At 39.2% G+C, this 27,982-nt stretch overlaps 1 protein-coding gene across 4 annotated transcripts in view; it reads right to left on the minus strand.

The window, feature by feature from the left end:
* The window catches only part of GRIN2B (glutamate ionotropic receptor NMDA type subunit 2B), a 439,528-nt gene that overhangs the window by 322,989 nt on the left and 88,557 nt on the right, over positions 1 to 27,982 (minus strand). For all 4 annotated transcript variants that reach the window (XM_016922999.4, XM_528744.7, XM_016923000.4 and 1 more), the window contains one exon: positions 187 to 615. In XM_016922999.4, the coding sequence (XP_016778488.1) occupies positions 187 to 597 (411 nt within the window). In that variant the 5' untranslated portion in view covers positions 598 to 615. The remainder of the gene's footprint in view (positions 1 to 186; positions 616 to 27,982) is intronic.

Raw genomic sequence — 27,982 nt, forward strand, 5'->3', positions numbered from 1 at the left:
GCTGACAAGAGCAAAACTCTGTCTCAAAGAAATAAAAAAAAAAAGGATTAATTGCTGGCCTATCCACGCTGTCAATGCAATCTGGTTACCTTCCATCATTAACAACCAAGTTTTACAGGAAAACAAATGCATGGTTTAGTCCTCAGTACAAACCCTCAGGCCCTTCTCCCTGCAGCCCCTTTTTACCTTATCTGCCATTATCATAGAGGAGCCCCCGTGGATGCCCAGGATGGGGGTGAGAGTCTGTGCTGAAATGAAATCGAGGATCTGGGCGATGGCTTCCTGGTCTGTGTCATCAGCAAACACCACCCCCTGGATCTTCCGGTCAGACATGAGATCACAGATGCGGGTGATGATGCTCTTTGGGTCGGTCTCATTCATGGCTACCAGTTCCACCCGGGGTACCACGGAGAGATGGTGGAAATCATCTTTCTCGTGGGCATCCTTGATGGCCACCTCGTCGGAAGTGCCCACGAGGATGACAGCAATGCCAATGCTGGGGGGGCTCTTCTGAGAACGAGCTCTGCTGCCTGACACGGCCAGGACGGCCAACACCAACCAGAACTTGGGAGAACAGCACTCCGCTCTGGGCTTCATCTTCAACTCGTCGACTCCCTGCAAACACAAAGAAAGAGCATGTTAAAATAGGACCTACATCACGTAACCTGTCTTAGAAGAGGCTAGATACTGCAATTCAAGGACCTTATCTCCTTTCATTGAGCACCAAACCCAACTCCATCTACCAGCCTACTCTCTTATCTCTGGTATTTGCTCTGCAGAATGAGAGAAAATGAAACTTTCAAAAGTCTCAGAAATCCTTGAGCAAGGCAATAAAAGGTGCTATTGCTATAGTCATTGGCAGCTACAGGCAGAGACAAAGGAGGAAAAGAGGTTGTGAGTGGTCCAGGTAGCCATGCGAGTATGCATACACAAATCTCCTGGCCCTCCTGTTACAGCCCACCCTTGTACTGTTCTTGGGCTGAAGGAAAGCAAGACCAGACAAAGTGAGCAGAAAAACGTGCTCAGCAGAGGTGAGCAACAGAACATGGGCTGGATAAACTGGATGTGGGGGGCTATAAGTACACAAGCCCTGCATTCTTGCTGCCTTCACCTTATGTTTGCCTCAATGAGGACAACAGCCAGAAAATTCTTTAGTAACCTTGTTAGTATCTGGCTCTTAATATTAAACTACAAGAACAACTGATACATGACTAGTAGTTTTAAAACATTGCCTCAATTGATCCTTACAATGACCCAGTAGGGAATAAAATAAGAAAAACATTATTATCACCATTTTTATAAATGTTGACGCCAAGGCTCAGAGAAGCTAAGTGTTCTAAGACCATGAACCAATCAATTAAGTGAAACAAACCTGCACCCAGATCTTCTGACTTTTGTATTCCAATATGTGTTCTATTACACTACGTGGAACTGCCTCTCATATAACCAATTATTATAAGGAACACATATTACTCCAATCTATTTATACACCAAAATACAGAAACTTAAACAAATACCATTAGCAGCTGAAGTAATGTTAGAGCCACATTTGAAAAATGTTCCTTTTTTTTTCCTGATGCCATCCTATAGTCGTGACTTCCCTAAATTGACTGATACCGTATTTTCATATAATTTGCCACCTTTTACCTACAAAGAACTCCTTCCTTTTTGCTTCCACATATGACCCTAAATCTTACTCTATGCACCAAACTAAGGACATAACGCTCTATAGAATATAAGCCTTGGCCATCTCTCTCTATGCTTCTCATTATTCTCTAAGAGCTCCTCTTATTTTAATATAACTAGTTCTGCTTATATCGCTGTATTTTAAATAATCAGTGTTCACTATTCAGGTGATGGCTACACTAAAAAGCCCAGATTTCACCACTATACAATATATCCATGTAACAAAAGCACATATTTACTGCCCGAATTCATAAAAAATTAAAAAGAATCATTTATTGTACATCTTTTATATGCTGCACACTGTGTTAGACATTTCCTCATATATAATCTCTCTGATCTTCATGGACACCCTATAAATTAGACATTTTATTCCCATTTCTCAAATAGAAAAACAGAAGCTCAACACAGTTATGTAATTATCCAAGGTCAATGGCATTATAACACCAGCATGCCAATACATAAACACAGCATTTTAATACTCCAAGGCAATACTCTACAAACTGCACCCAGAACCAAAACCAGATTCTCATTCTTCTACAAAGAGAGAGAGCATGCAATCAAGGATGAAAATGCTGCTTCAGATCTCCTGCTTGTTTCAAAAAAAAAAAAAAAAGGCGAGAGATTAAAAATCTAAAAGTGTTGAGAGATTAGCTAATTTAAAAAATCATGACGGTATTGAATAAAGAAAGATAAGGAAGTGTTCGAGCTGAGCAGTCAGTCTTGACTGCAAAGGGCATTAATGATTTGGGAGCAAGATGCTGGGGACATTTTGTGGCTGAAGAAGCACAAAATCCAATCCAGTTCTTGGCAGAAAACATTTTGGAACTTTTACTGGTATAGTCATCCTTCAACACTGCCAAGAAGGAGACCTATATTGATTGCCTTTTCTCTCTCTCGCAAATAAGATGAGTAGCTCAGTGGTTCATGCCTGAGCAAAGTTTACTCCTGACAGTTTTCTGATCTCAGTGTCTCTGTGAAAACAGGAATGACTCCATGAGCCCTGGAAACCTTTGCTGATGGGCTGTACACAATTTAGCAGAAGAACCAGGGCCTGAATTCCTCCTCCCAGAACTTAAAGGAAAAAAACACTAGATAGGCAATTGAGTAGTACTGATATTCAGAGGAAGACAGAAGGGGTTTGACACCACAAAGAGCTGTGGACAAAGTACACACACACACATACACACACACACACACACACACACACACACACACAGTTCAATTCCAATGACTGGTTCTCAAGGAAAGCCAAAAGATTTACCATTTGGCAAAACTATAAGCTAACTTCATTCCAATGGTATTCTAATCCTACAGTTACAAGTCACTAAATTAGTTTCCTTCACATTTAAAAGTGGCCCACTCTGCCGTGACAGTTTATTAACTTTAATGCACTCCACTCTCCCACTTTGATGTTTTATTTGCTCTCTCTAAAGTATCTCTTGTGTTCCTTTATCTTGTCTCACACAATATATTATATTTGGCTATGCAGTGGCTAGTTGTGACACCCAAAGAATAGCATCTGGTTTTACAGAGCATCTCATTTATACTCAGGTTACAGCAAAGCACTTTACAAAGCAATACATTATGGGAGATAACAGTAGCAGAGGGGCTGTGAGACAAAGAGGCTACTTTGAATACAAACTCAATTTCCAACATTAAAAGGGGATTCATTGAGAGAAAGCATGTAGTCCAAGATAAGCAGAGTGGCTTTGCTCCCTTCCTCACAGAGACCATAAGTCTTGATGCACCTGCTCTAGGAAGTCTTGCTCTCCCTGTAGAATTGAGCATTGCTTCCTTTGGGCTCTCACCATAGCCTGCATGTATCTATCTAAATACACATAAACTTTTATTACCAATATATGATGATGTGTCCACCTACTTTAACTAGTTGATAACCTCCTTGTGAGCAGGGACTTTTTCAATTCAGTAATTATTGAGCACTTATAACCTAGAGAACTTTTTTCTCTTTTTTTTTTTTTTTTTTTTTTGGTGGTGAGGATGCAACAGATACAGATTCTATCCTTCAGTACCATGGTCTAGCAGAAGATACAGACATAGACCCATAAAGAAAATGTTTTCCTCACTTTTATTCATATTCTTGAGCTCTAACAGTGCCTCATATGCAATAAGGAAGGACTCAATAAGTGGTGGCCAATATTGAGTTTCTACCATTAGGTTGAACCATATAAAATTGTTAATATTTGACCATTTTTGACCTGCTAGTCAAATAGTTCAACCTGCTGGGTACCAGATATTATTATTGCCAGGTAAATTTCATGCATTATTAGATACTCACAAAAACATTGTAAGTCATACTTTCCCTTTATTACAAATGAGAAAACTGAGGGTTAAGTACATGACCAAGATTACACAGCTAATAAGGGATGGCATCAATTTTCAAACCCAAGTTTGTCTGGCTCCAAAGCCCTTGCTCTTTCCCTTCTGGGGCCTCTCAGTATAATATGAGCGTTGAGTGAATGAATGAATGAATGAAATCCCCAACCAAAACCAACTGACGTTTTAATACCAGTTCTGTGTTAACACAGTGCCTGAGGATGGGCGAGTCACCTAATTACCATCTCTATGCTATCATCGGTGAAACCAGGATAATATACCTAACCTACATACCTGAAAGATTTTTGTGAAGATCAAATGAAAATATGTATATGGAAGTGCTTTGAAGAATCTAAAATACTCCACAGATGCAAAGGATATTACGTTTAAGCTTCTATAGAAGCTGTTCAAGGAGCCTAGCTATTTATGATAGCACAAAGTGAGCGTGTGGGAGGTGAGGGTGAAAGAATGGCAGACAGAGGCTGAAAGGAATGTTAACAGGAACTGCGCATGGGGCAAAAGATGTTAGTTCCCTGAGCGATATAACTCCCTGAAGATGTCCCATAATGGCCTCGGGGTAGCAGCGACCTCCACTGACAGTTTACTAGTCATGTAGATGGATTCAATAATCACTCAGGCCAGGGCCAGTATTGGGAATCAGTGGAGCTCAGCATATTGAAATCATGCCATGAATTCAGAAACCAGGGTGCACCAGCAGGACTAGCAACAAAGCAGCAGGATTAGAGAGCTGACTGTTCACTCATTTGGCTCTTTGCCTCCTTGAAGCTTGGGCTAAGTGATCCCGAGATCCATAGCAAACAAAAGGCCACAGGAGCTTATGTTCATGCTGGTAACTGGTACAGGGTAACTATAGCAGGAAACAGTCTACACTTTGCTCAGAGCAGGCTCAAAGGGAAGATACATCTGGGTGAGAAGCCAGGCCAACCCTGTCCTTAGAAAACTGAGTCCTGGGGCAACCGCAACTGGAAGGATAAAATGTGACTTAATCAATAATTAAGTCAAAAATATTCCAAGCACCATCCCTTAATGCAGTCAGGACATTATTTGGAGTGATTCAATTAAGGAGACTATGACTGGAATATGACAGGCAGTGAGTGAAGTTAAGATTAAGATGCCAGAACTATGTATCAGGTCCAGTTTTCCAAGCTACCAATAAAGACAGAAAGTTAAGAGACATAGGCTTAAAATGTGTCACATTAGAGAGTGGTGAAACAATAATTCTCATACAATGGAAGTCAAGAAGAGTATAAACGAGTATAACCTTTTTGGAGGTCAAAGTGGTAGTATCTATCGAAATTTTAATATCAAGACAAAATAAAATTCAAGGGCAAAAAGTATCAAAAGGGACATTAAGTGGTATAACATATAGGTACCAGGAAGAAGCAATCATTATGAACACATATGAGGCTAAAATATAGACTTTTCATGTATAAGGCAACAACTAAAATTTACATGGGGAGAAACAGACAAATCCAACTGACAAAAGATCTTATTAACTAAGACGTAAAAGATTTTATTTTTTTAAAGCATGAGTTATAAGTTCGAACTAGTTCAGATACCTAGAAATGCATATAGAACAGAGAATAGATGTTCTTTTTAAGTACATACATGAAAAATATTAAATCTACAAAAATACATCAATAGATTAAAAAAATCAATATGAAATCAATTGTCATTTTTCTATAATGTGATTAAATTAAACGTACTTTGTAAAGGTACTAAAAATACTACATATCCAAAATCTTAAAAAAGAAAAAACTTGTGATTAAATAACTATAAGGTTGAAAAGGAAATCATAAGGGAAACTAAAATTCCTTTGAACAGAATAACAATAAAAATACTAAATTTCAGAATTTCTAGAGCACAATTAAAGCATTTACAGAGAAAAATACACTTTTAAATACATTTATAAGAAACCAAGAAAATAAAATATGATTAATTATAATTAAGTTTTCACTTACTGCATTAAAAACTTAACAGTCAACCCTAATAAACAAGAAAATAACAAATGAATGAAACACAAGACAAAGAAAAGCAAAAAACAAAACTGATCTTTTAAAAGACGTAAAGTCCTGACAAGATGAATCAAGAAAAAAGTAGAGAAAATGCGAATGAAAGAGAAAATAACATATATAATAGAAATTTTGAAATAATGATTATGAAAACTAGTTACTTTTCCATTTAATGTGTAATATATAATAAAAATGGCAAATAGGGAAAGGGGCTTAAAAGAATGTAGAACATTTGAATTAAGTTTTAGAAATTTTAGAAATTGTTATTAAAGTCCACACCCCTAATTCGACAAAACTACTCCCTACCCTAGTCCTCCACTCCCCATCCAATCATCCCACCAGCCCACCCCACCTCTGCCAAAATAAAAAGAAGCAAAAGTGGTACAGATGGTTTTATAGATTTAGTATATCAACCTTTTAAGGAAGAAACGAGCCTTGCTCATAAAAGTGGAACAAAAAGAAAAAGACGGAAAGCTTGATTCTAGATTCAGATAATTGTAAGAAAAGATTATTATAAACCCCTTCCACTTATGGACATAAAGGAAAAAAAAAACCTTAAAAATTAGTGGCCAGGCACGGTGGCTCACACCTGTAATCCCAGCACTTTGGGAGGCCAAAGTGAGCAGATCACTAAAAATACTAAAAATACTAAAAATTAACTGGGTGTGGTGGCACGTGCCTGTAATCCCAGCTACTCTGGAGGCTGAGGCAGGAGAATCCCTTGAACAACGGAGTCAGAGCTTGCAGTGAGCTGAGATCATGCCACTGTACTCCAGCCTGGCAACAGAGCAAGGCTCCGAATCAAAAAAAAAAAAAAAAAAAAAAAAAAGTGCTAACTAAAACACAGTATATTTTTTAAATAGTAATCATCATCACCATGATCAATTGCAGTTTATATCTGAAATGCAAGAATGGCTTAACTTCAGAATATGTATCAAAATAATTCACCACATTAAAGAACTAAATGAGATATTTACATGAATATCTCAAAAAAATGCAGATAACATACTTGACTAAGGGAAATATATATGATAGAAATGTTAAATTGTGTTTAAAACAAACAAATAAAAAATCACTCTTTGATAATAGGAAATCAAGAGATCGTCAGCCTTTACCTGGTGGGTACATCCAATAACTGTAAACTATGTAGTAATTAACAAAAGTCTTAACAAGACCTCTACAGCAAAAATTTGAAAACTTTATTAAAAGATTTGAAAGAAGACCCAAACAATGTAACCATATACCACATTCATGAATGTGATATCATAGTATTTTAAGTTCTATTTTCTATCATTTCAAGCCAATTCTTATCAAAATAATAATAAGATTTTAAAAGAAATGCTATAAATTTATTCTAAAATGTATAAGAAAGGATAAAAGTACCCAAAGAACTATTAAACACAATGTCCTTATCTGAACCTATAATGAAACTGTGTTATGAACTAAGAAGTATGGTTGACTCAATTCTGCAGAACAGATCCAAAATAATTTTTAATTAATACATTTTTAAGAATTGTAAGTTCCAAGTCAATTAAAGTTTTAAGTTATACCTTCTAAATTTAAATCTGGAGAAGCAGGGCAAATGTTGAACCAAAGAAGTGATCTTGACTCAGAATGCTTAGCTTAGGCAATACATGCATTCATCAACCATCTCAGGTAGGAAATGTGAGTATCACAGATGACAAACATCTACTTTTCAATATCACTATTAAGTAGAAGACCAATATCTATTTTTGTCAAATGGCATCTATATATTCAGGGCATTTAAAAATCCAATTTCAATCCTCTAAATGCACTTAGTGTCTGCTAAACTACTAAATATCATCCAAGTCTGTAGAAATAACACATAAAAGGCACCAATCTTTGATTTGAATTGACTTGGAACCTACACTTCTGTGTTCTGTTATTTTCCTCCCTCTCACACTATTACCATCATCCATTACTCTTTTCAAGCTTTTGAGCTCACTTGCCCTGCTCTTTCTTCAGAAAGGAGCAAGGTAAGAAATCCTGAGAGTCTGGGGCATGGAGGCAGGGGCTGAGACTGTGCCCCTGTGAAACCAGTGGAGAAAGAAATATCTCCCTGGACATGCTAGATACATGCCCAATTCATTTGTCATTGAGTGACCCACATGACAATAAACAGGGATCCTTGGTCCTGGAGTTGGGGTATTTACTCACCTAAATATAGTCCTGCAGAGAATTAACCCCAAATGGATTTCAACATATCACAGCCACATAAATAATGGAAACAGAAAATCAAAACCTTCATTAAAGCTGTTTCTTGGAAAATATTTGATGAGAGAAGAGCAGGATAGATGGGAGAGAGGGAAAAGACACAGGCTTTGATTATCCAAATCTCTGAGCCAGCAGATGAACCAACAAGTCCTCTTACGTAATGCAGGTAAGGACGCCCATCCTAAGCCCCCCAGCTCCTGTAGACCCTTAGGAGAAGATGGCCCCATCACTGCCAAAAGCAAAGGTGATACTGGATCTCTTGGCAGCAATATTTCTGCTAAATCTTTCCTGGAACCTCTCCCGAGTAAGAGCCTTCTCATTCTTGGTTCAACCAGACCTGTCACCTGGGCTCCTTCTTGTCCTTACAACACTTCCAGTGGCTCAAGCCAGGTTTTTCTATCCGAGCTGTTCTTTCCTGCTGTATGCACAAAGCAGAAGTATCACTTCTACTGTCACCCAGATTCTTGATACAAGGTTTGTACAGATAACTAATAAAGGATTATAAATCACTTTACATGTGTGCATTTTAATAGAAATTTGTAATACAAACGTAGATGATTATCAGTACTCTCACCAGCAGCAAACACTCACGGGTTTTTCTTTTTTCCTTAATATGCTGCAAGAGCAGACATCAAAATTGCTCAAAGTTCCTCTCCTAATATCTGCACGCAGTTCTTAATTATAATTAATTTATAGGCCTCCAAGGACAGTGTGGGCACTGCTGAAATCCAAACCTTTTGAAACCTGATTCTGATTATTACCATTTGGCAGCAGATTAGGGCAATTGTGTGTATTGGTTTAACAGCAAAATAGCATTTTCAAGTGTTAATAAAAATTATTGGCTTGTCACTATCTATTAAGAGGGGGACGGGCAGTGAAAATGAGCAGATGATAAAAGGAGAAGCACAGGAGCAGGGCAGCAGGAAAATCTCAACTGGGAAGGAGTCAAAGGAAGATACTGGAAGGACCAGAGAGAGCAGGGAATAGGGGACAGACCACCAAACCTATAGGCATCTACCCAGAAAACTGTGGTGTTCAGAGCTGCAGATGAACAGCCTGCACTAGAGGAGATTTAAAAGTAGGAGTTATACAGGTAAACGTCTGCCATAGTAGTTTCCTGCAGAGATCAACCCATCACCTTGGTATTAAGCCCCGCATCCATTAGCTATTCTTCCTGATGCTCTCTCTCCCCCACTCCCTCCCCACCCCACAGGCCCCAGTGTGTATTTTTCTCCCATTCATGTGTCCATGTGTTCTCATCGTTCAGCTCCCATTTATAAGTTTACCTATGTAACAAACCTGCACATCCCGCATGTGTACCCCAGAACTTAAAAGTTGAAGAAAAAAAATAAAATAAAATGGCCGGGCCCTGTGGCTCACGCCTTTAGTAATCCCAGCACTTTGAGAGGCCAAGGTGGGTGGATCACGAGGTCAAGAGATCGAGACCATCCTGGCTAACATGGTGAAACCCCCGTCTCTAATAAAAATACAAAAATTAGCCAGGCATGGTGGCGAGCGCCTGTAGTCCCAGCTACTTGGGAGGCTGAGGCAGGAGAATCGCTTGAACCCAGGAGGCAGAGGTTGCAGTGAGCTGAGATGGCACCACTGCACTCCAGCCTGGTGACAGAGCGAGACTCTGTCTCAAAAAAAATAAAAAGTAAAAAATAAAATAAAATGTAGGTGTCGAAGAAGGCTATTTCCAAGCCCCAACCCCCAAAACAATCTGCTCTGTAGCCTAGACATATTCCAAGCCACCGCATCCCTCCACAAAGCCTCTTTTGCAATAATAATCATGTTGTTTTGTAATGGAGAGAGCAAAGCTTTAGAGTTAATGGACTCACTTTTAACATTTATTCTTAATTTGCTGTGCGATCTTTACCTCTCTAACTGCAAGTCCTTTATCTGCAAAATGTGAGATAACTACTGCCTTCACAGAATCACTGTGAAGATCGATTCATTTGATAAATGTTTGTTGAACATTTTCCATGGGCCAGGGAACCTGCTAGGAGACAGGATCCAACACAGAATGGGAATGGGATCCTATCTCCAAGCAGCCATTAGACTAGTGGCCAAGACAAATAAACAGGAAATTACAGTATCATGTGAGAGGGCTGTGACAGAGCATGCCCAGTGCTACCTAAGAGATCAGGAGAGTAATGAGCTAAGGACGAACAGATAAGTAGGAAATAGTAGTGAAAACGGCAGATTGAAATTACAAAAGTAATAAAATATCATTTAGAAGATCCTTATAATCTTTTGAAGAAAGCAAGGACCTAAAGTCAAAAAGAGCTAGAATTGAAACCTGGCTTTGACACTTATCTTGGGCGGGGGAAAGAAGAGAGTAACTTAAATTACCTAGACCTCATTTTCTTCTTTATAAAATGGGAATTATTATCCTCACCTTACAGAGTTGTTGTGAATATTAAACAATTTACTTGAAAGCATCTAGCACAATGCAGTTACCTGATATTTATTCATTGAATGTGAATATATTCTGTTCAGAGGCAGATAAGGAGCTTCTGTTGACTCCAATTACTTAGAAAGGAGTCAAAGAGCTTCTTCCCTCTCACCTCCTTCCCTGGCTTTAGCACAATTTCTACTGACCTTAGAAATAGGTTGTTTTAAAAAGTCTGTAAGTGACAATCTCATGGGTAATGCAAATGATACTTAAATTCTAATCCCAGGGAGAGCCAGCACCTACTTCCTCACTCCCTCCCTCCTACCAGCCACCAAATAGCCACCAAATTTTATACAACTCTCATATTACTGACATCAGAATAGTCACACGTCAGATTTGGAATCAATATCTTCAATCACAAAGAGTACTGGAAAGGAGTATAGAAGTACAGGAAAGGCAGAAGTCACACTCACTGCTTTTGCTAGTAACAAGGCTTTTCTTGCAAACCCTAATGAAATGAGGCAGGGACTATGTCTTATTTATCTACCTCCAGTACTTGGCAAAGCATGTGGCATGATGGTAGGTGCACAATGAACATTTGTTAATGACATTAATGAATGACCCAGACCAATAATGAGTTGCAACTCTCTAACTCCACTGATCCAAAACAAAGGCACTGTTCTAGGTCTTTCATTTCTCAAGGGTTATTATAACAGAAGGGCAATACAATAAACGCCAATACCATTTCCAACTTCTTGATATATAGGGATCATTTCTAGGTCAATGTTGTTAGTTGGTAATTGCCTATGTATCTGGATGTATATTTGTATGTGTAAATCAATGTTTATATGAGAGTTGCATGTGTGTGAGCTCAAATTAGCCCTCTTTCCCTTGGTCTCTGAGCTATAGGATGGTTCTGCTGATGGAACATGGCACCCAAGTATGACTCAGACTTCACCTCAGAGCCAAGGTTTAAAACAAGCTTTTGAGACTATACCTCAAAGAGAGCCCTGTAGCTAGGCCAGTGTCAATAGGGAACAAAAGCTGCATTATTTCAGCTTCCTGGTTATCAGGCCAACTATAGGTGCAATCACACATTTCCTAATATAAATTTCCATCATTATTCCTACCAGTATACATAGTTAGCCACACAACTAAGCACAACCGAATTGTGAACTCGTTAAAATCCCTCTAACGTTACCTGTATAACTGAGCACCTATTCGAAGCATTTATTATAAGTTGAAGCTTTACTCTTTAGTTGTTCTTGCCCTTCCTCCTCTCTCTCCTTTCTCCCAAATTACAGGATGAGTAGAATAGTGGGGTAGGAGGCACACAGACTGAGGAAATTGTTAGGCCTTGTTACAGTTCTGCCACTGACAAGCCTGTGGCTCTATTTCCTGATCTCTGAAATAAGAGAAATGAACTGGTTCTTGAAGTCTCTTCCAGCTTTAAAATTCTGTGAATTCTGATCTTCCACTCATCACTTAAGATCTACTCTCAGGCCAGGCGCGGTGGCTCACACCCATAATCCCAGCATTTTGGGAGGTGGAAGCAGGTGGATCACTTGAGGTCAGGAGATTGAGACCATCCAGGCTAACATGGTGAAACTGCGTCTCTACTAAAAATACAAAAAATTAGCTGGGGGTAGTGGCACGCACCTGTAGTCCCAGCTACTCACGAGGCTGAGGCAGGAGAATTGCTTGAACCTGGGAGGCGGAGGCTCCAATGAGCCGAGATCGCACCACTGCACTCCAGCCTGGGTGACAGAGCAAGACTCTGTCTCAAAAAAAAAAAAAAAACTACTGTCTACTCTGCTCTGCGCTAAGCCCTGGGAAGCAGACCTGTTTGGACTATATGGTAAACTTCCCAGTCGTCTGGTTTCCAGGTGGGTTTTACCAATAGACAACACAAGCAGGAGATGAGTAGGAACAGGACCAAGACAGGGCTATCGACTCCCCCGACCCACTTCCCTTTCTGCCACTCACTGTGGGCTGGTTGTATCACTTGACTGAAGGTCACAGCTTCCACTAAGCAATCCTGTCCCCATGACTGGCTCCATACAGCCTACTTCCAGACTCCAGAAATTGCTCCCACCTTCCTCCTTCGGGGCCACGGGTGGTGGTAGCTACACCCAGCTGCTACTAGCTCCAGGATGCCAGATCATTTCTTGTAGTTTCTGTGCACTGTCCACACCTTGGTAAATAGCCCTTTGACTGAACTCTCTTCAAATTAAACAAATTGAGTGCGGCTTCTGTGTTCTGCTGTAACTAAAAATGATGCAGATTCCTCCTGAGTTCCACAGTAATACCTATGAGGCTTTCTTTGATTCAAAGTGGCGAAAGCAAGACCTGAATTCTGCCCCCACCACTCCACCACTGAGTCAAGTATGGCCTCTCCTGATGCTGCTCCCTGCTTATCCTCAGGCCCTGGTGAGCAGCATCATAAGCAGCAATGGTCTCCAGGTGCCTGGTCCTCAGCAAAGAACAGATAAACAGCTGAAGACTATTTCAAGAGAACGACCGTCGGGAGCCAGCATTTTGAGAATGAGAAATGTAAAAGCACTGGGAGTCAGAAAAATATAGCAAGCAATTATTAGAATGACTACAAAATAAAATTCAGAGAAAGGCAGTGCATTTTCACTCGGGGAAAATGTGGTCATTAAATGGGACTTTGCTGAAGAAACAAACTGGTTAATGAAGCCCTAACTTTTTATTCTTCTCTTTGATTTGGTCGGAATCTGATTCATGGAAAAATTGAGTTTTAGAAAAATTGAGTTTTTACTGACTATACAAATTAGAAACCAAAGTATAAGGAAATACAATCATGCGTGGCTTAATGACAGAGCTATGTCCTAAGAAATGCATCATTAGGCGACTTCATCATGGTGCAAACACTATGGAGTGTATTTACACAAAGCTCGATGGTACAGCTATTGCACACCTAGGCCATATGGCATAGCCTATTACTCCTAGGCTACAAATCTGTACAGCATGTTACTGTACTGGATACTGTAGGCAGTTGTAACACAGTGGTAAGGATTTTTGCATCTAAATACATCTAACATAGAAGATGTGCAGTAACGATACAGTATTATAATCTTACAGAACCACTGTCATTATAGGGCACATGACTGTATAACAACACAAGAAAATAAAAAGGTGATATTGCAAAGAAATATATAACGTTAACTTTGTGGTTTTTCTTAATATGCAGAAAAGAAATTAGAATTAGTAAAAAAAAAAAAAAATGAGAACTGTTTGTGAATCTTTTCCTGTAATAGTAATAATATAGTTGCAATTTGGTCACCCTTCACATTTCATAGTGTTTTTGAAAGCAAGTAGCTGCTCTCTCTGAATCCAGCCTCTTAACCCTGCTAGAATAGCACATATATCAGGCCTGAACGACCACGTCCACCATCGCCATAGGAATGGCAAGGGGGACAGGCCGGTACAGTCAGTGCCTCCTTGTCCATGCCCCACTGAGGCCAAATGGAGCTCCTCCCTGACATGCCGGACACAGCTGCAGGCCAGGCCAGAATCCATGGGCAGAATTCTCCAAAATCAGATAAAGGGAGTACAATCAGGATGTCTGCAACTCTCCCACCTTAAATTAAAGGTTGAAAGCTGAAAACTTGACTTATGACTTCACACACCAGCTTCTATCCCTCTGTCCTCAAAAGTCCAATGAACCAACATGTCCTTATTGTGTGCCCATCTGTGAGTCACTGTAAAGTGTGATAAGAAGTCAGAATTCAGCCACAAGGACCTGACACCCCTGCACAGAAAAGCACACACACTCCCCAACACAGGACTGTCAGGGCCGCAGAGAGGGCTAAGGCAGTATAAAGACAAGGGCACAGGGACTGCCCTGGCCTTGGGTCCTGGAGATGCCTTTATTAGGAAGCAGCTTTTGAGCTGGACTAAAGAGCACCGAGGGTATCTGAGGAAAGGAGCCAAAATACAAAAATGAGGCTGCCTTAAGTCAGAAAACAAGTGAGGCACAAAACATATTGGGGAATGAGAACAGCGTGGCCTGGCCAGGAGCAAGAGCCCACGGAAGGAATGTTTGGAGAAAAGCTGAAAAGGCAAGCCAAGGAATTGGGGATGCTCAGCTGGCGCTCGGACTTAACGCTAGAGATGCAACCAAAAACAATGGAAGATCGGGAGGAAGAGGAACAGATCTCCCATCGCTAAATCCATTTTATCCTCAACTTCCAAGGTGACTGAAACCGCAGCTGCCTCTGAGAGCTGTTTAGGAAATCAGCTAGGCTGGCTTATTACAGCATGGAAATTCCTTCCCTGCCTCCCAAAAACAGCAAATAAGCTGTCACTGTTGAGAAGTGAAGACCCCAGTTTATAATGATTAAGAAACTGAAGTGCTTAAAAATAACATTCAATGAAGTGTTTTCAATTGAAATAATATTCATGGAAACAGTTTTCTTCTCTACACGAAAACTTCCCTCTGCTCACATGAACCTAAGTACAATGACCCTGGGCTACTGCCTGCAACTGCCCTGTGTACAGACGCCTCTCTTCACTCATCTCTAGCCCAAGTCTTCCTTCAGCTCTTGCCTTCCTGTTAACTGTGTTCACTCTCATGCTGTGCAAAGGTTTTTCCACAGCCTCTTTGAGACCTCGCATCTGGAGGCAGCTTTGTTTCAGTTTTCAAATTCTCTTGCCTTGCTTTGGCTGACAAAGGAGTATAAGGTTGTGTGTGTGTGCGCGCGCACGCGTGTGCGCAGGTGTGCATGCACATGTGCACACGAGAGTATGTATAAAAAAGATAACTTTATTTCTATTCATTTTGCCTCTCCTACTCCATCCTCTTTGTTCTAGTCCTCACCTTGTGTCTTAAATCTGTCTTCTCTATTCTTAAAATATGTTCATGAACAACTCCACTTGCCGCTTTTTTTCTGCTGTTCTAATTTTCCCTGGTTGTCCTTTACAAGATTTGTCACCTGTTTCTTCCCCCATTGCACCATCCACCTCAACACTTAATCTCTCCACATTTCCGTGGCCCACTAGCACCTGGCGGTCTCCTTCGGCACCTCTTCCTCTACTCTCTTCCCTTGCCTGGGCCATTCTCTCTTGTTCTTCATCCTGTCTCTTCAGCGGGTTTCATTTCTAGACCAGGATATAACCATGACCCACCAATCCCCTGTCCCCCAACTGAGTCAGTGACTCAAAAGTTACTCTTCCTTAACTAGAAGAAAGGCCTGGTTTCACACTTTTATCCATCTGCCTAGTTGCCTGGCCTCACTGCAAGGTTGACCCATCTGAAACATTTTCACAAGCTCTTCACATGCCCTTGTCATTTTCCTTTGTCTAATATATATTCAGGCCTAAGTCAAACCCTGCTATTTTCTCTACTTTAGCACCGAATTCTTTCTTCATCACCCGATGCAATATCCTAATATTTTCCAACAACCATCTTTTCTCTGGCTTCTCCTCTCATTCTACATCAAAATATCTCCATTAGAATCATTTTCTCCTGCTTGCCATACTACACTTTCCTTCCTCTAAAACCTGACATCTTCTCTCCTATTCTCCTCTTCCCTCAAGAATCTACATAGAGAGATAGTGATGTGGCTTGACAGGAACATACCTGATTCAGTCTGAGCTCTGCAGAGTTTAATGAGGGAATCACTAAGCCTTTACCTCTGCACCTCATTAATCATCTACACCTTAAAATTTACTCATTCTTCTATCATCCTGCGCATATATTCATTCCTACACCAACTCTCTAAACCGCCATCTGTCTCCTCACCGCAGAGTCAATATGAGTCTTTCTTACACAAATCTCCCGGAGATAGATGAAGAAATAACACAGAGATAAACTAGTGACATAAGATACAAACATAGTATATGTCTCATTTGCCAAGAGGAAGGGACACAGTTCCTGACCTAGCATGTACTTGAAGGGTAGGAGATTCTGAGTTTATCAGGAGAGCTTTCCCAAGAGATCTGTCCTTTGGACAAAATGGAACTCTGGCAGAGGACTAGTGAAGTGCTCGGAAGCTCTCTGGAATTTGTCTGGATAAACGGAAGGCACCAAAGCAGGAATTCCCCGTCAATCAAGAGGAGGAAAGAGAAGCCAAGTAAGCCATAACAAACAAATAAAAAATTTTTTTTTCAAAATTGGCAAATATGATCTATTTTTTAAAGAGGCATTGAGAAATAGTGGAAAATCCCTGGATTCGAGAAAGATTTACTATGTGACCTTAAGCACATCATTTAGCCTCTCTGAACCTCAGAGAGGCTCATCTCTAAAATATAAGCAACAATGCCTCTTTCACAGCGTTGTGAGACTTACGTGAGAAAATGGGTATGAAAGCAGTTTAAAAGTTGAAAGATACTATGCAAATGTGGAAGCTTGTTATTACTAAATGGGCCTGACAAAGACATTATTCATTTATGTATACATCAGTATGTAAATTTTAATTTATGAAAATCTTTTAAGATCCAGTTTACTGAGGTACAATTTGCATACATTAAAATTCACGCTTTTAAGTTTACAGTTCTATAGGTTTTTGACAAATATATACAGTATATAACCACCACCATAACCAAGATATAAAACATTTCCATCACCCCAAATATTTCTGTGTTCCTTTATAATCAATCCCTTAGCCCTCTCCTGTGTGTGACAATCACTGATGTGATTTCTATAATTTGCTTCTCCAAGACATCCTGTAAACGGAATAATACCGTATGCAGCCTTTTGTGTCTGACTTTCTTCACCTGACATAATAGCTTTGGAAATTCCTCAATATTGTTGTGTGTATCAGAACTTCATCCTTTTTATTGCTGAGTAATATTCCTTTGTATAGATTTATCACAATATGTTTATTGATTCACTGTTGATGGACATTAAGGGGTGTTTCCACTTTTGGTGATCATGAATAAAGCTGCTATAATGTTCACATATGGTCTGTAGTGTGGATATATGTTTTTGCTTTTCTTAAGTAGGTACCTGACAGTGGGATTGCTAAATTATTGGTTAGAGTACTTTAACACTTATATTTAATTGCCAAACTTTTCCAAAGTGACTATCCCATTTTGCATTCCCACCAGCAGTTTCTCCACATTCTTACCATTCCTACCAACCTATTCTTTCCAAAGTCTTGTGAATGTTCTTTTCTTCCTTCCTTCTTACCTGCCTTTGGTCCTTCTTTCTTTTTGTTAAATTTCATTCATTTTACTTGGTGTTCAGTGGTAGCTCATTGTAGTTTTGAGTTGAATCTCCTGCCAACTAATGATGTGAAAATTTTTTTCAATGTTTATTTACCATCTTATCTCTTCTCTAGTAGTGCTTGTTCACATCTTCTGTCCACTTTGCAATTGAGTTTTCTTGCTATTGAGTTGTGAGAGTTCTACACATATTCTAGATATGTCCTTTATATAAAATATGTATTTTATAAATATTTTCTCCCATTTTGTGGCTAATCATTTTCTTAACAGTGCCTTTCAAAAAAAGAAGTTTTTGTTTTTATGAAGTCCAGTGTAATTAATTTTTTCTTTTATGGCTCATACATTTTGTATATCTAGAAAGTCTTTGCCTAAACAAAGGATATAAAGATTTTCTCCTGTTTTCCTCTAAAAGATTTTTAATTTCAAGAGTTGTATAATTATAGTTCTATGATACATTTTCAGTTTATTAATCACTTTACATGGCACAAGCCATGAGTCGAGGTTCATTTAGGGCTGTATGTATGTTTTGCATATGGATGTACAATTGTTTCAGCATCATTTCCTGAAAGACTGCCATTCCTCCATCACCTTGACACATTTGTCTAAAATCTACTTGTGGACTCTTTTATGCTATTACCACACTGTCTTGACTACTGTGCTTTTGAGTCTTATAGACAGGCAGTGTATGTCCTGCAACTTTTTAATTCCAGAATTGTTTTGCCTTTTTGGTTTTGCCATGTAAATTTTAGAATCAGCTGTTAATTCCTACCAAAAAAATCCTACTGGGAGTTTGACTGTGTTTTTGTTGAATCTACAAAAATTTAAGAAACGTAGACACCTTAACAATATTGAGTCAGATATTTTATAAAATTTATACCTAAGAATATCATGTTTTTGATGTTACTACAAATTTCTTAAATTTCAATTTCTAATTGTTCATTGATAATATATATACAATTAATTTTTGTATGACCTTGTATCCTGTGACCTTACTAAACATTTATTTTAGTAGTTTTTTTGTGTTTGTATTTTTTGCTGCTTTCTACATAGACAGTCATGTTGCCTGGGAGTAATGATAATTTTTTTTCTCCTTCCTCTTCTTTTTCTAGTCCAATAACACAGGCTAGGACCTCCAATAAAAATTTTTATAGAACTAGTAACAGAGAACATCCTTATCTTCTTCCTTATCTTAGGGGTAGCATATTCAGTTTTTCAGCATTCAATAGGATATTACCTATAGGGTTTTCATACCTTTGTCAAGCTGAGGAAGTTCCTTTCCATTTCCAGTTTGATGAAATTTTTTAAATCATGAATATGTGTGTATATATATACATATTTTTGTCTTTTTCCTTTACAAGAAATATTTCTTTCCACTCTTGCTTCAAGATTCATTCTATGAACTTGGCTGCTCAAAAAGTAGAGACTTAAGAAGGGAGTTGTGCACTTAAATTAGCACATGTAGTGGTTATTTTGGTTAGAGTTTGAGAGATTGAGTGAAGGATCACAGAAAGTAAGAAACCTCCCAAAGAGGTTATAGCTATTCGTGTAGAAGATAATCAGGCCATTAAAAAATGCTACAGACAAGATAATAGATTTGAAATTGATGAGGGGTAAAACACAGTAAGATGTGAAAAAAGTTGGAGAGGAAAATTGTGCAAAATTGTTCCCTACACCAAAATTTGGGAGAAGTTAGTGGTGGGAAACAATGTAGAAAATAAGTTCTGTGTATTTTATATCAATTTCCAGATTTTAGCAGTAGTACATAAAAATGCAGAAGTTCCTATAGACAATGAAAGACAAATATTAAACCACAAAAAAGAGCAGTTAGGGTGAAAAATCTGACTTAAGTGTCAACTAAATGAAGACATTACAAGAATGAAATCTATCTCTAAATTGAGAGTGCAAGTATACATTCCTAAGAGATCTTCCTCACTAGCTGGGTGTGGTTAGAAGCCCTCTAAGAGGAACCTTTTCTCCCCGTTAATGTGAAAGATTTCACTCTGTCATCTTTCATGTCCACTTCATCCTCCATATAAATGTTCTTCCCCTGTGTTCTTCCCTCACTGCCCCTGCCTATAATCCAAATCCTGGTCCCTCTGTCACTCAACCCAGTGCTACCAGCAATCAGGTCTGAGAAGCACTGGTAACAAGATCTACAGGAGTGCTTAACAAGGCTTTTATGTATTGGTTTAGCAATCTACCAAGCTTCCTAAAAGAAGTAGTATTCTGAAGCTTTAAATAGGAGTCTCAGAAACTGACTTTCAGAATACAACTTGTTCATTAGACAAAGTATGCATGCACAGAAGGAAATAAAGGTGGTAACGGTATATAGCTTAGTTGAGAGCACATATCTAATGCAGTGTTTCTCAAAATAAAATCTGCAAGCAACCTGCATCGGAAACACCTGAGCACTTGGCAAAATTGGCCAATATTTAGGCCTGATCCCAGGCCAGGTGATGCAGAACACCTGGAGATAAATTTGGAACTCTACATTTTCCACAAGCGCCCCAGATGACACTGTTGTGCACTAAAGAGAGAGAAGCCCTGATTAGAAGAGTGCAAAAAAGCCAATTGTCCCCCAACCCAATGCACCAAGTACACACAAGTCTCGGAGCAGTGTTTTTCCAAATATGCTCATAACTAGCATTTTTTAAGGGAATGAAATAGACCAGATCAGTTCACATCGTGTTGTAAAGGCAAAGATTATTTCCAGTTTAATATTTACCAGTGTATGTACTGGTTTGATGTTAAATGTATTTCTTAATTGGAAATGTTTTAAAAGCCATGGTTCATATAGTTCATACAGAAATTGCCTCCGAAGAAGCATCCTATACATCATCTGCTCCCACAGTTCCATATCACCCCACATGCTCTGGTTTTGAGCTAGCGCTGGGTGCTTGACCAAGCTCAACCAATTAGGAAAACTGGAACATGAATGCCTAGAAGCTAAATAAGTTAGCTGTGGGCAATGGACTTTTGAGGCCGACTAAACTGCCGGGTTGAGACTATCATTTGGGGTGATGGATTTTGAACAGAGGAGTATTGATGAACAAGCAGGAAGGGCCAGGTGGCAAAGAGAAACAGAAACGGCACCATCTGAGAAGCAAAGAATGAGAAGCAGAATCGAGTTCCCGCAGCCAGCAGGGAAAGGAGACAAGGAGAGCAGCTGCCTGGTTCCTGCAGCCTGCCCAATACTCACCCACCACCCTCGCCAGTTCCTCTTGAGGGCCATACTCCTTCCTCTATAATAAACCTCCTAATGCAAGCCAGCTCCGGGGGTATCAGTGTTTCTTAACCACATGTTTAGAGTATGATGCTTCTACAATAGAGGTTCACAGAATAAACCCTCACCCATAAACACTTATACAGTACTCATGTCACATGCACACTCCAAGTGCTTTATATATAGTAATTCACTTAATCTTCACACAACCCTATGGAGTAGATGCTATTATTAGCCCTATTAGCCCCATTTAACAGACGAATAAACTGAAGTACAGAAAATTCAAGTAACTAACCCAAGGTTACATGGCTACTAAATGGAGGAGCTAGGATACAAACCGAGGCAGTTATCTCTAATGCGCATGCTCTTAATCACTATCCTATATATCCTCTCAGATGTTAACATAGGAAAACAAATTAGATTTCAAGCCAAAAATAATTACAAAAATAAGCTGCAATGCTTTGGAGAAACCGTTCAATGATACAGGAGAAACAAAGACACAAATTTTTTTAAAAAGCACAGATGTGAATAAGGGGCTTCTTAAAACTTTTTAATAATTTGTAGTATTTATACAGGCAAGTACAACCATATAAATACTTACATTATAAATGTACATGCAGCTCAGTGAATTTCTATTTTAAAACCCACCATTCATATTTTTCAATACTTTTGTAATTAGGAAGTATAGTAAAATCTTCACAGGAAAAAAAAAGTTTTCTCTATCCTTAAAACTGAAAAAAACCCAAAAGACTAATACGTAGGCATGGGATTACAAGGCACAGAATTCAACAGAACTCATACAAAAGGATCGGCAAAAGATAGCATGAATGGAAGTAGAAAAATAAATAAATAAAAAGAAATCTAAACTTCTAACAGAATGAATCAATTCTTAGTCAAAGTGACCTGCTTTTAGAATGCTTTGGGGATTTATTTCAGTCTTACTTATACTTACCCACTCATCTAGGACAAGTAATAATTATGGAAAGTGAGTAATGAAGACTGGTGGTTTGTGGATCTCATGTATTTTATTTCTTTGGAGCAATCTCGAAAAGAAGAGAGGGACAACTGATGCCTCCATGGGCGAGTAGCTCTTAGGCATTTACTTCTGAAGCTTGCTTTGCAGCCAGGTATTACATTTACATAGTGCTTGCCCTCTAAAATGGGAAGAAAACTGTGTCATGTCCTCAAATATATGGTGACAATGGCTCTATCTTAGTGGCTGTGGACTTAGCCCCAGGACTGACGCAGTGCACAGTCCACCTTCGGCCACTTCTACAAGCCTATTGGCTCCTCTGTCCTAATTCCAAGTCAGTTGAGCAAACAATAAAACAGCTGAATTGGTATCAGAAAGAGAAGGCAGAGAAATGAGAAAGGGAAAGAGAATGAGTGGAATGGACAGAATGTAAAAAGAAACAATTTTGTTTAACCCAAAAAAATCAATATACGGCCATGTATTGCTTAACAACGGGGACACGTCCTGAGAAATGTGTTGTTAAGCAATTTCATCATTGTGTGAACATCACAGAGTGCACTTCCACAAGCCAAGTTGGTATAGCTTACTACACACCTAGGCTCTGTGGCATAGCCTATTGCTCCTCGGCTACGAACCTGTATAGCCTGTTACTGTGCTGAATACTGTAGGCACTTGTAACACGATGGTAAGTATTTGTATATCTAAACACTTCTAAACATTAAAAAGGTGCAGTATAAATACAGCATAAAAGATAAAAAAAAAAAAATAGGCCAGGTGTGGTGGCTCACAACTGTAATCCCAGCACTTTGGGAGACTGAGGTGTGTGGATCACTGGAGGTCAGGAGTTCAAGACCAGCCTGGCCAATGTGGTGAAAACCCGTCTCTACTAAAAATACAAAAATTAGCCGGGTGTGGTGGTGCACTCCTGTGATCCCAGCTACTCGGGAGGCTGAGGCAGGAGAATCACTTGAACTCGGGAGGTGGAGGTTGTAGAGAGCCGAGATCGTACCACTGCGTTCCAGCCTGGGAGAGGGAGCAAGACTCCATCTCAAAAAAAAAAGAAATATCATATACAGTATAAAAGATTTTTTAAAACGGTATAAAAGATTTAAAAAATGGTATAGGGCACTTACCACGAATGGAGACTGCAGGGACTGAAAGTTGCTCTGAGTGAGTCAGGGAGTGAGTGAATGTGAAGGCCTGGGACATTACTGTACACTACTATAGACTTCATAAACATTGAATACTTAGGATACACTAAATTTATTTTTAAGAGTTTCTTCAGTAACAAATTAGCTTACTATAACTTTTTTACTTTATAAACTTCTAAAATTGCTTAACTTCTGTCTCTTTTGTAAGACAGCTATAGAAAATATTTTCTTTCTGTATATCCTCATTCTATAAGCTTTTTTCTATTTTAAAAATTATTTGTTTTGGCTTTTAGATTTTTTGTCAATAACTGAGACACAAACATATACATTAGGCTAGTTCTACACAGAATCAAAATCATTAAGACGTCACTAGGCAATAGGAATTTCTTAGCTCCATTATCATCTTATGGGACCACCGTCAAATATGTGGTCCATTGTACACGTGGTCCATCATTGACCAAAACATCATTATGCAGCAGCACACAATTGTACATTACATATCTAGGCACATAAAACAATTTTGCCATCCACTGATTAAGCTTGAGATAGGACATATAAAATGCTTTTATATCTGAGTCCACTGAAGAAATTTTAAGTAAGCACAATATAATTACCCAGCTTAATAACAGTTAGTGCTTCATCTGCCAACTATTTTATAACCTTTACCTAATTAATTTTCACAAAACCTCTGCAAGGTATGCATGTATTAAATACCCATTTTGTAAATGGACAAATCACGAGCAAGAGGTTAAGTGACTTACCTTAAAATGAATAAAAAGGCTAGCATGTGGAATCAGAACATGAACTGTAGTAAAATATTTCTGTTCCCCAAGACCATGCCAAACTCATTTTCCCCCGAAACTATCATGCTGTCAACCTCCTGGCATTATGGAATGGCAGCAAGGATGGATTTTCGCACTGGCAAAATTGGCATACACCTGTCTTTCATTCAAATGACAAAAAGCAGTACAATTTTCACAAGTAGATCTGAGCCCAGGAAGCTAACACGCTCAATGGTAACAGGTACAGAGATGTACAATCAGGGAAACAATCCTCCCCATCAGTGACCGTCATTCTCCAGCCTTGCTGCTCAGAGGATTTCATCTTGCCTAGACTTCTAAGAAAAGCCTGGTCAAAACAATAGGCTGGCACCCTCCAGTCAGTGAGGATCGAAACTGTCTTCCTGCTCTAATTTTGTCCTCCCTGTACTGAGAGGATGTGAGTCCCTGCTGTCTACAAGACGTCAGCCTTCCTTTCAGCCCCTGCTGGGCTGACCCTGACTATATGGCTGGCCTATCTCGTTTCATGGACAATAAACATTCAGGACGTTGTTTCAACACAGATGAAGAATGGGTGTCCTTTCCTGGATGTTTTGCCACTCCTTACAAAATCACTGCCCCCTCCAGTAATTTTCTCTTGCCCTATCTCTCTGTTCTTTTTGGTTTTAACATCCTATGAAGTCTGCCCACCTATCTACCGCCTCTAATAAGCAAACTACATCAGGGATTCCTCAAATCTAAATCTCTTACTGATTGCTCTATAGGTTCTGAAAGCCATATTGGGGATCTGTAAGCTGCAGAGCCTAAACAGCGTCTCAAAATCTGATCATTTGCGGAGGACTGGAGGACAGGTACCACCACTACCCCATGCGCCCAGTGGCAGCACTAGAATTTCTATTCAGGAGAGGTTCAGTGGCAGCAATCTGGTTGGAGAAGAAAACCAGGGGACTTGGTATAGAGTAGCATTTCCATAGCTCACACTATTTTTACTTAGTGTATATATTTCTTGAGAAGAAGGGGTGCTTCACGAAGGCTTGTTGACAGTATGGGATTATATGTTTCTCCCACGACACCCCTTGTCTTATTGCTGTCCCTTGAACCAGCTTAGGCACTTAGATCTCTAGGATTGAACATGGAAGGGCCCATGAAATTAAGTTCCTGGTCTGCAGTCTGGAAACAGTGTGATTCCTGCTCAGCTTCAGAGAAGGCAGAGTCCTTTGAGCACCATGCAGACTTTCCACCCTGGGAGACAGGTAGTGCCCTGGGTATCACAACTTTGAGGCTGCAAAGTCCAGTGGGCCCGGAACCCATCTGAGCAGGTTTCCTCTGCAGATGAGGCCTCTTAAGGCAATGGCTTTTCCAATCTTACACATTAGCCAAGCCAGACAATCTCCGCTCCCTATCAGTATTAGTGATGCAGAGCCACCTTCAGCTGATTGCCATCTTTCATCTTCTGAAATGTGATTTTTAAATATCTTACGTATTTCATTTGTGCAATGCCCTGGATACTGGATTGGAACACAATTGCAGCAGATTACACTATTTATTTTACATACTTGAAGACAGAGCCTCTTGAACTCAATATGCAAATGCATGTGAATAATATGCAAATCTGTGTTTTCTGCCAAGACTCTGGCATTTTTCTTTTAATGGGACTGTGATTCCTATTCAAGAAGGAAGAACATCTTCCTTGCATCCCCCTGCACCAATGTTCTCCCCCTCCTCCCTTCAAGGTCCTGACCAGCTTGTAACTTCACTAAGCTTCAAAGCCCTGAAAAAATTACAGGCTCCACTGAATTCCATTTAAACCTATAATGGTCATTGTAAGGCATTGTTTAGTGCATATCTATAGATGTGCCACCAATGCAATGAGGTTCACACCATCTAACTGCCAATTTGGAATTTTATTCTTAACCTCATGGAATCTGACAGTCTGCTTAATAAGTCTAAATTTAAATGTTCTCACCTACCGTACAAATGTGGCCACACAACCTTTCTAATGAAAAAAAATGCAGTTTACAAAGCTTTTTAAAGTGAAATTTACCATGGTGCTGGCAAAAGGTGTCAGACTGGCAACTGCAAAATTGAATCCTCTATTTAGCCTCAGAATGGTGAATTATAGGTATCTTACAAATGCTGCCTGCACCATCACCATTATGATCACCATCGTCAACACCAAAGCCACAAAAAGCCCAAGAGGTGCTCAGACCCAGAAGAAGCTACTGAAGAAGCCAATCAAATTCAAAAATTATTTACCTACTATGTAAAAGGCACTCTTCTAAGTTGTCTTAAATATAAACATAAGACAAGCCTTGCCCTTTAGAAGCATACATCTAATAAAAATGATGGCAATAACTAATATTGCCTTAGCACTTCTTTTACACCAGGCACCATGCTCCATCACTCAGCCTGGGACATGTCATTTGATCCTCATGACAATCATACTTGCCCAGGATTCTACAGTTAATAAATGATGGAGGCTAAATTCAAAGAAACCACCCTAGTGACTCATGAATAAATAACTGTTGAAGTGAAATGAATTGAAATTTCATAGGTGAAACACAACCGTCCCAAAGAACCAAGGTGAGATCCTTAAATTAAAACCTTCTCATAATAGGTTTTCATTCAGGGCTATAATGACAGAGGGGAAGAAAAAAACCAGAAGTCCCATCTCCCAATGGCCGAGTTCTAATTTGTATTTTATGCTTATATGTCAAATCCAATATAATGTCCTTACAGTTTTGCAGTCTTGGTCCTTTTATAAAGAATATTATTTTTAAAAAACTATTACAAATTCTCATAATGAAATATCACACAGGCTAGATTTATCCTCCCTATGCTGGGAGTGGAATAAATGAGATTCCCTAAGTGATCCAGGGGGCCAGTGAGCACCCAAGATTCCTGGATACCATAAGCTGAAACAGGGCGCAGGCCAGAATGAAACTAAACTCCCATTGTCTCTAATCTCCAACAGCTTGCTTATTCCACTTAGCTTTGCAGAAGTGGTGGAGGTGAGGCAGAGACTGCCACCTTGGAGAAAGACACCTCTCCTTGTAAATACAAAACAGTCTCCTAAGCTTTGTGGTATATGAGAATAACACGGGGGCCTAAACTACCAACAAAAGTCCCAAGAGCTAACTGCAGCCACATAAATCATATCGTTCTCTTGAGGACTTTGAGAGAGTGAAGGTTATCTACTTAGCCTCCTAGGAAGATATAAGATTTATGAAACTGTAGAGAATGAATCCTATAAAGCTTGTTCTAAACGTGAATTCACCTGACTCCCTGAAAGAACATTCTCTTTCACGGAACCAGTGGGTTCAAAGCACAGAGTAAGCAGTCATCAGGGATGAGAACCTGAAGTCAGAACTGAATGATGACCTGACCAAAACCATCCCTGTGACCCCTTGAGAATCATTTAGTTAGTTCTAGATTTTGTTCAGTATTCAAATTGACTTGTTTAGCATTGATCAATGACTAGCACTTGGCTCATATCTAAGTAAATTTGATTAAATTGTTTTGAACAGCCTTTGAATTACATCTAAACAGCCATATTTTAGAATAGTAAACATGCTCTATTTCACCACTGTTATCAATAAAATATTCATAGGGCTTGCATACACATTGATTTCTAATCATATGGCCAACTACTGAAGAAGCATGTGTTTCTATCTTTCCTGTGCTGGTGAAAAATGATGCAGAAGACAGATGGTGGAGGGGAGGGGGTAGCAGAAAACATTAAAAACTAATACTTCCAAAAAAAGTTTTAATAAAATAGAAAAATCCTTAAATTGTTATATCAAAGGAAAAGAACATGAAAAATTATGATTCCAAATCAAATAATCCACATACAAAAGTAGGAAGAAATATACCAAAATATTGGATGATAAATGTTCATAAATTATTTGTTTAATCATTATTAACTAATGCCAAATCAGAAAAACTTAAGACTTGAGACCCCACAGTGACCTGGAAATCT

The sequence above is a fragment of the Pan troglodytes genome, chromosome 10 (assembly GCF_028858775.2).
Source record: "Pan troglodytes isolate AG18354 chromosome 10, NHGRI_mPanTro3-v2.0_pri, whole genome shotgun sequence".
NCBI lineage: Eukaryota > Metazoa > Chordata > Mammalia > Primates > Hominidae > Pan > Pan troglodytes.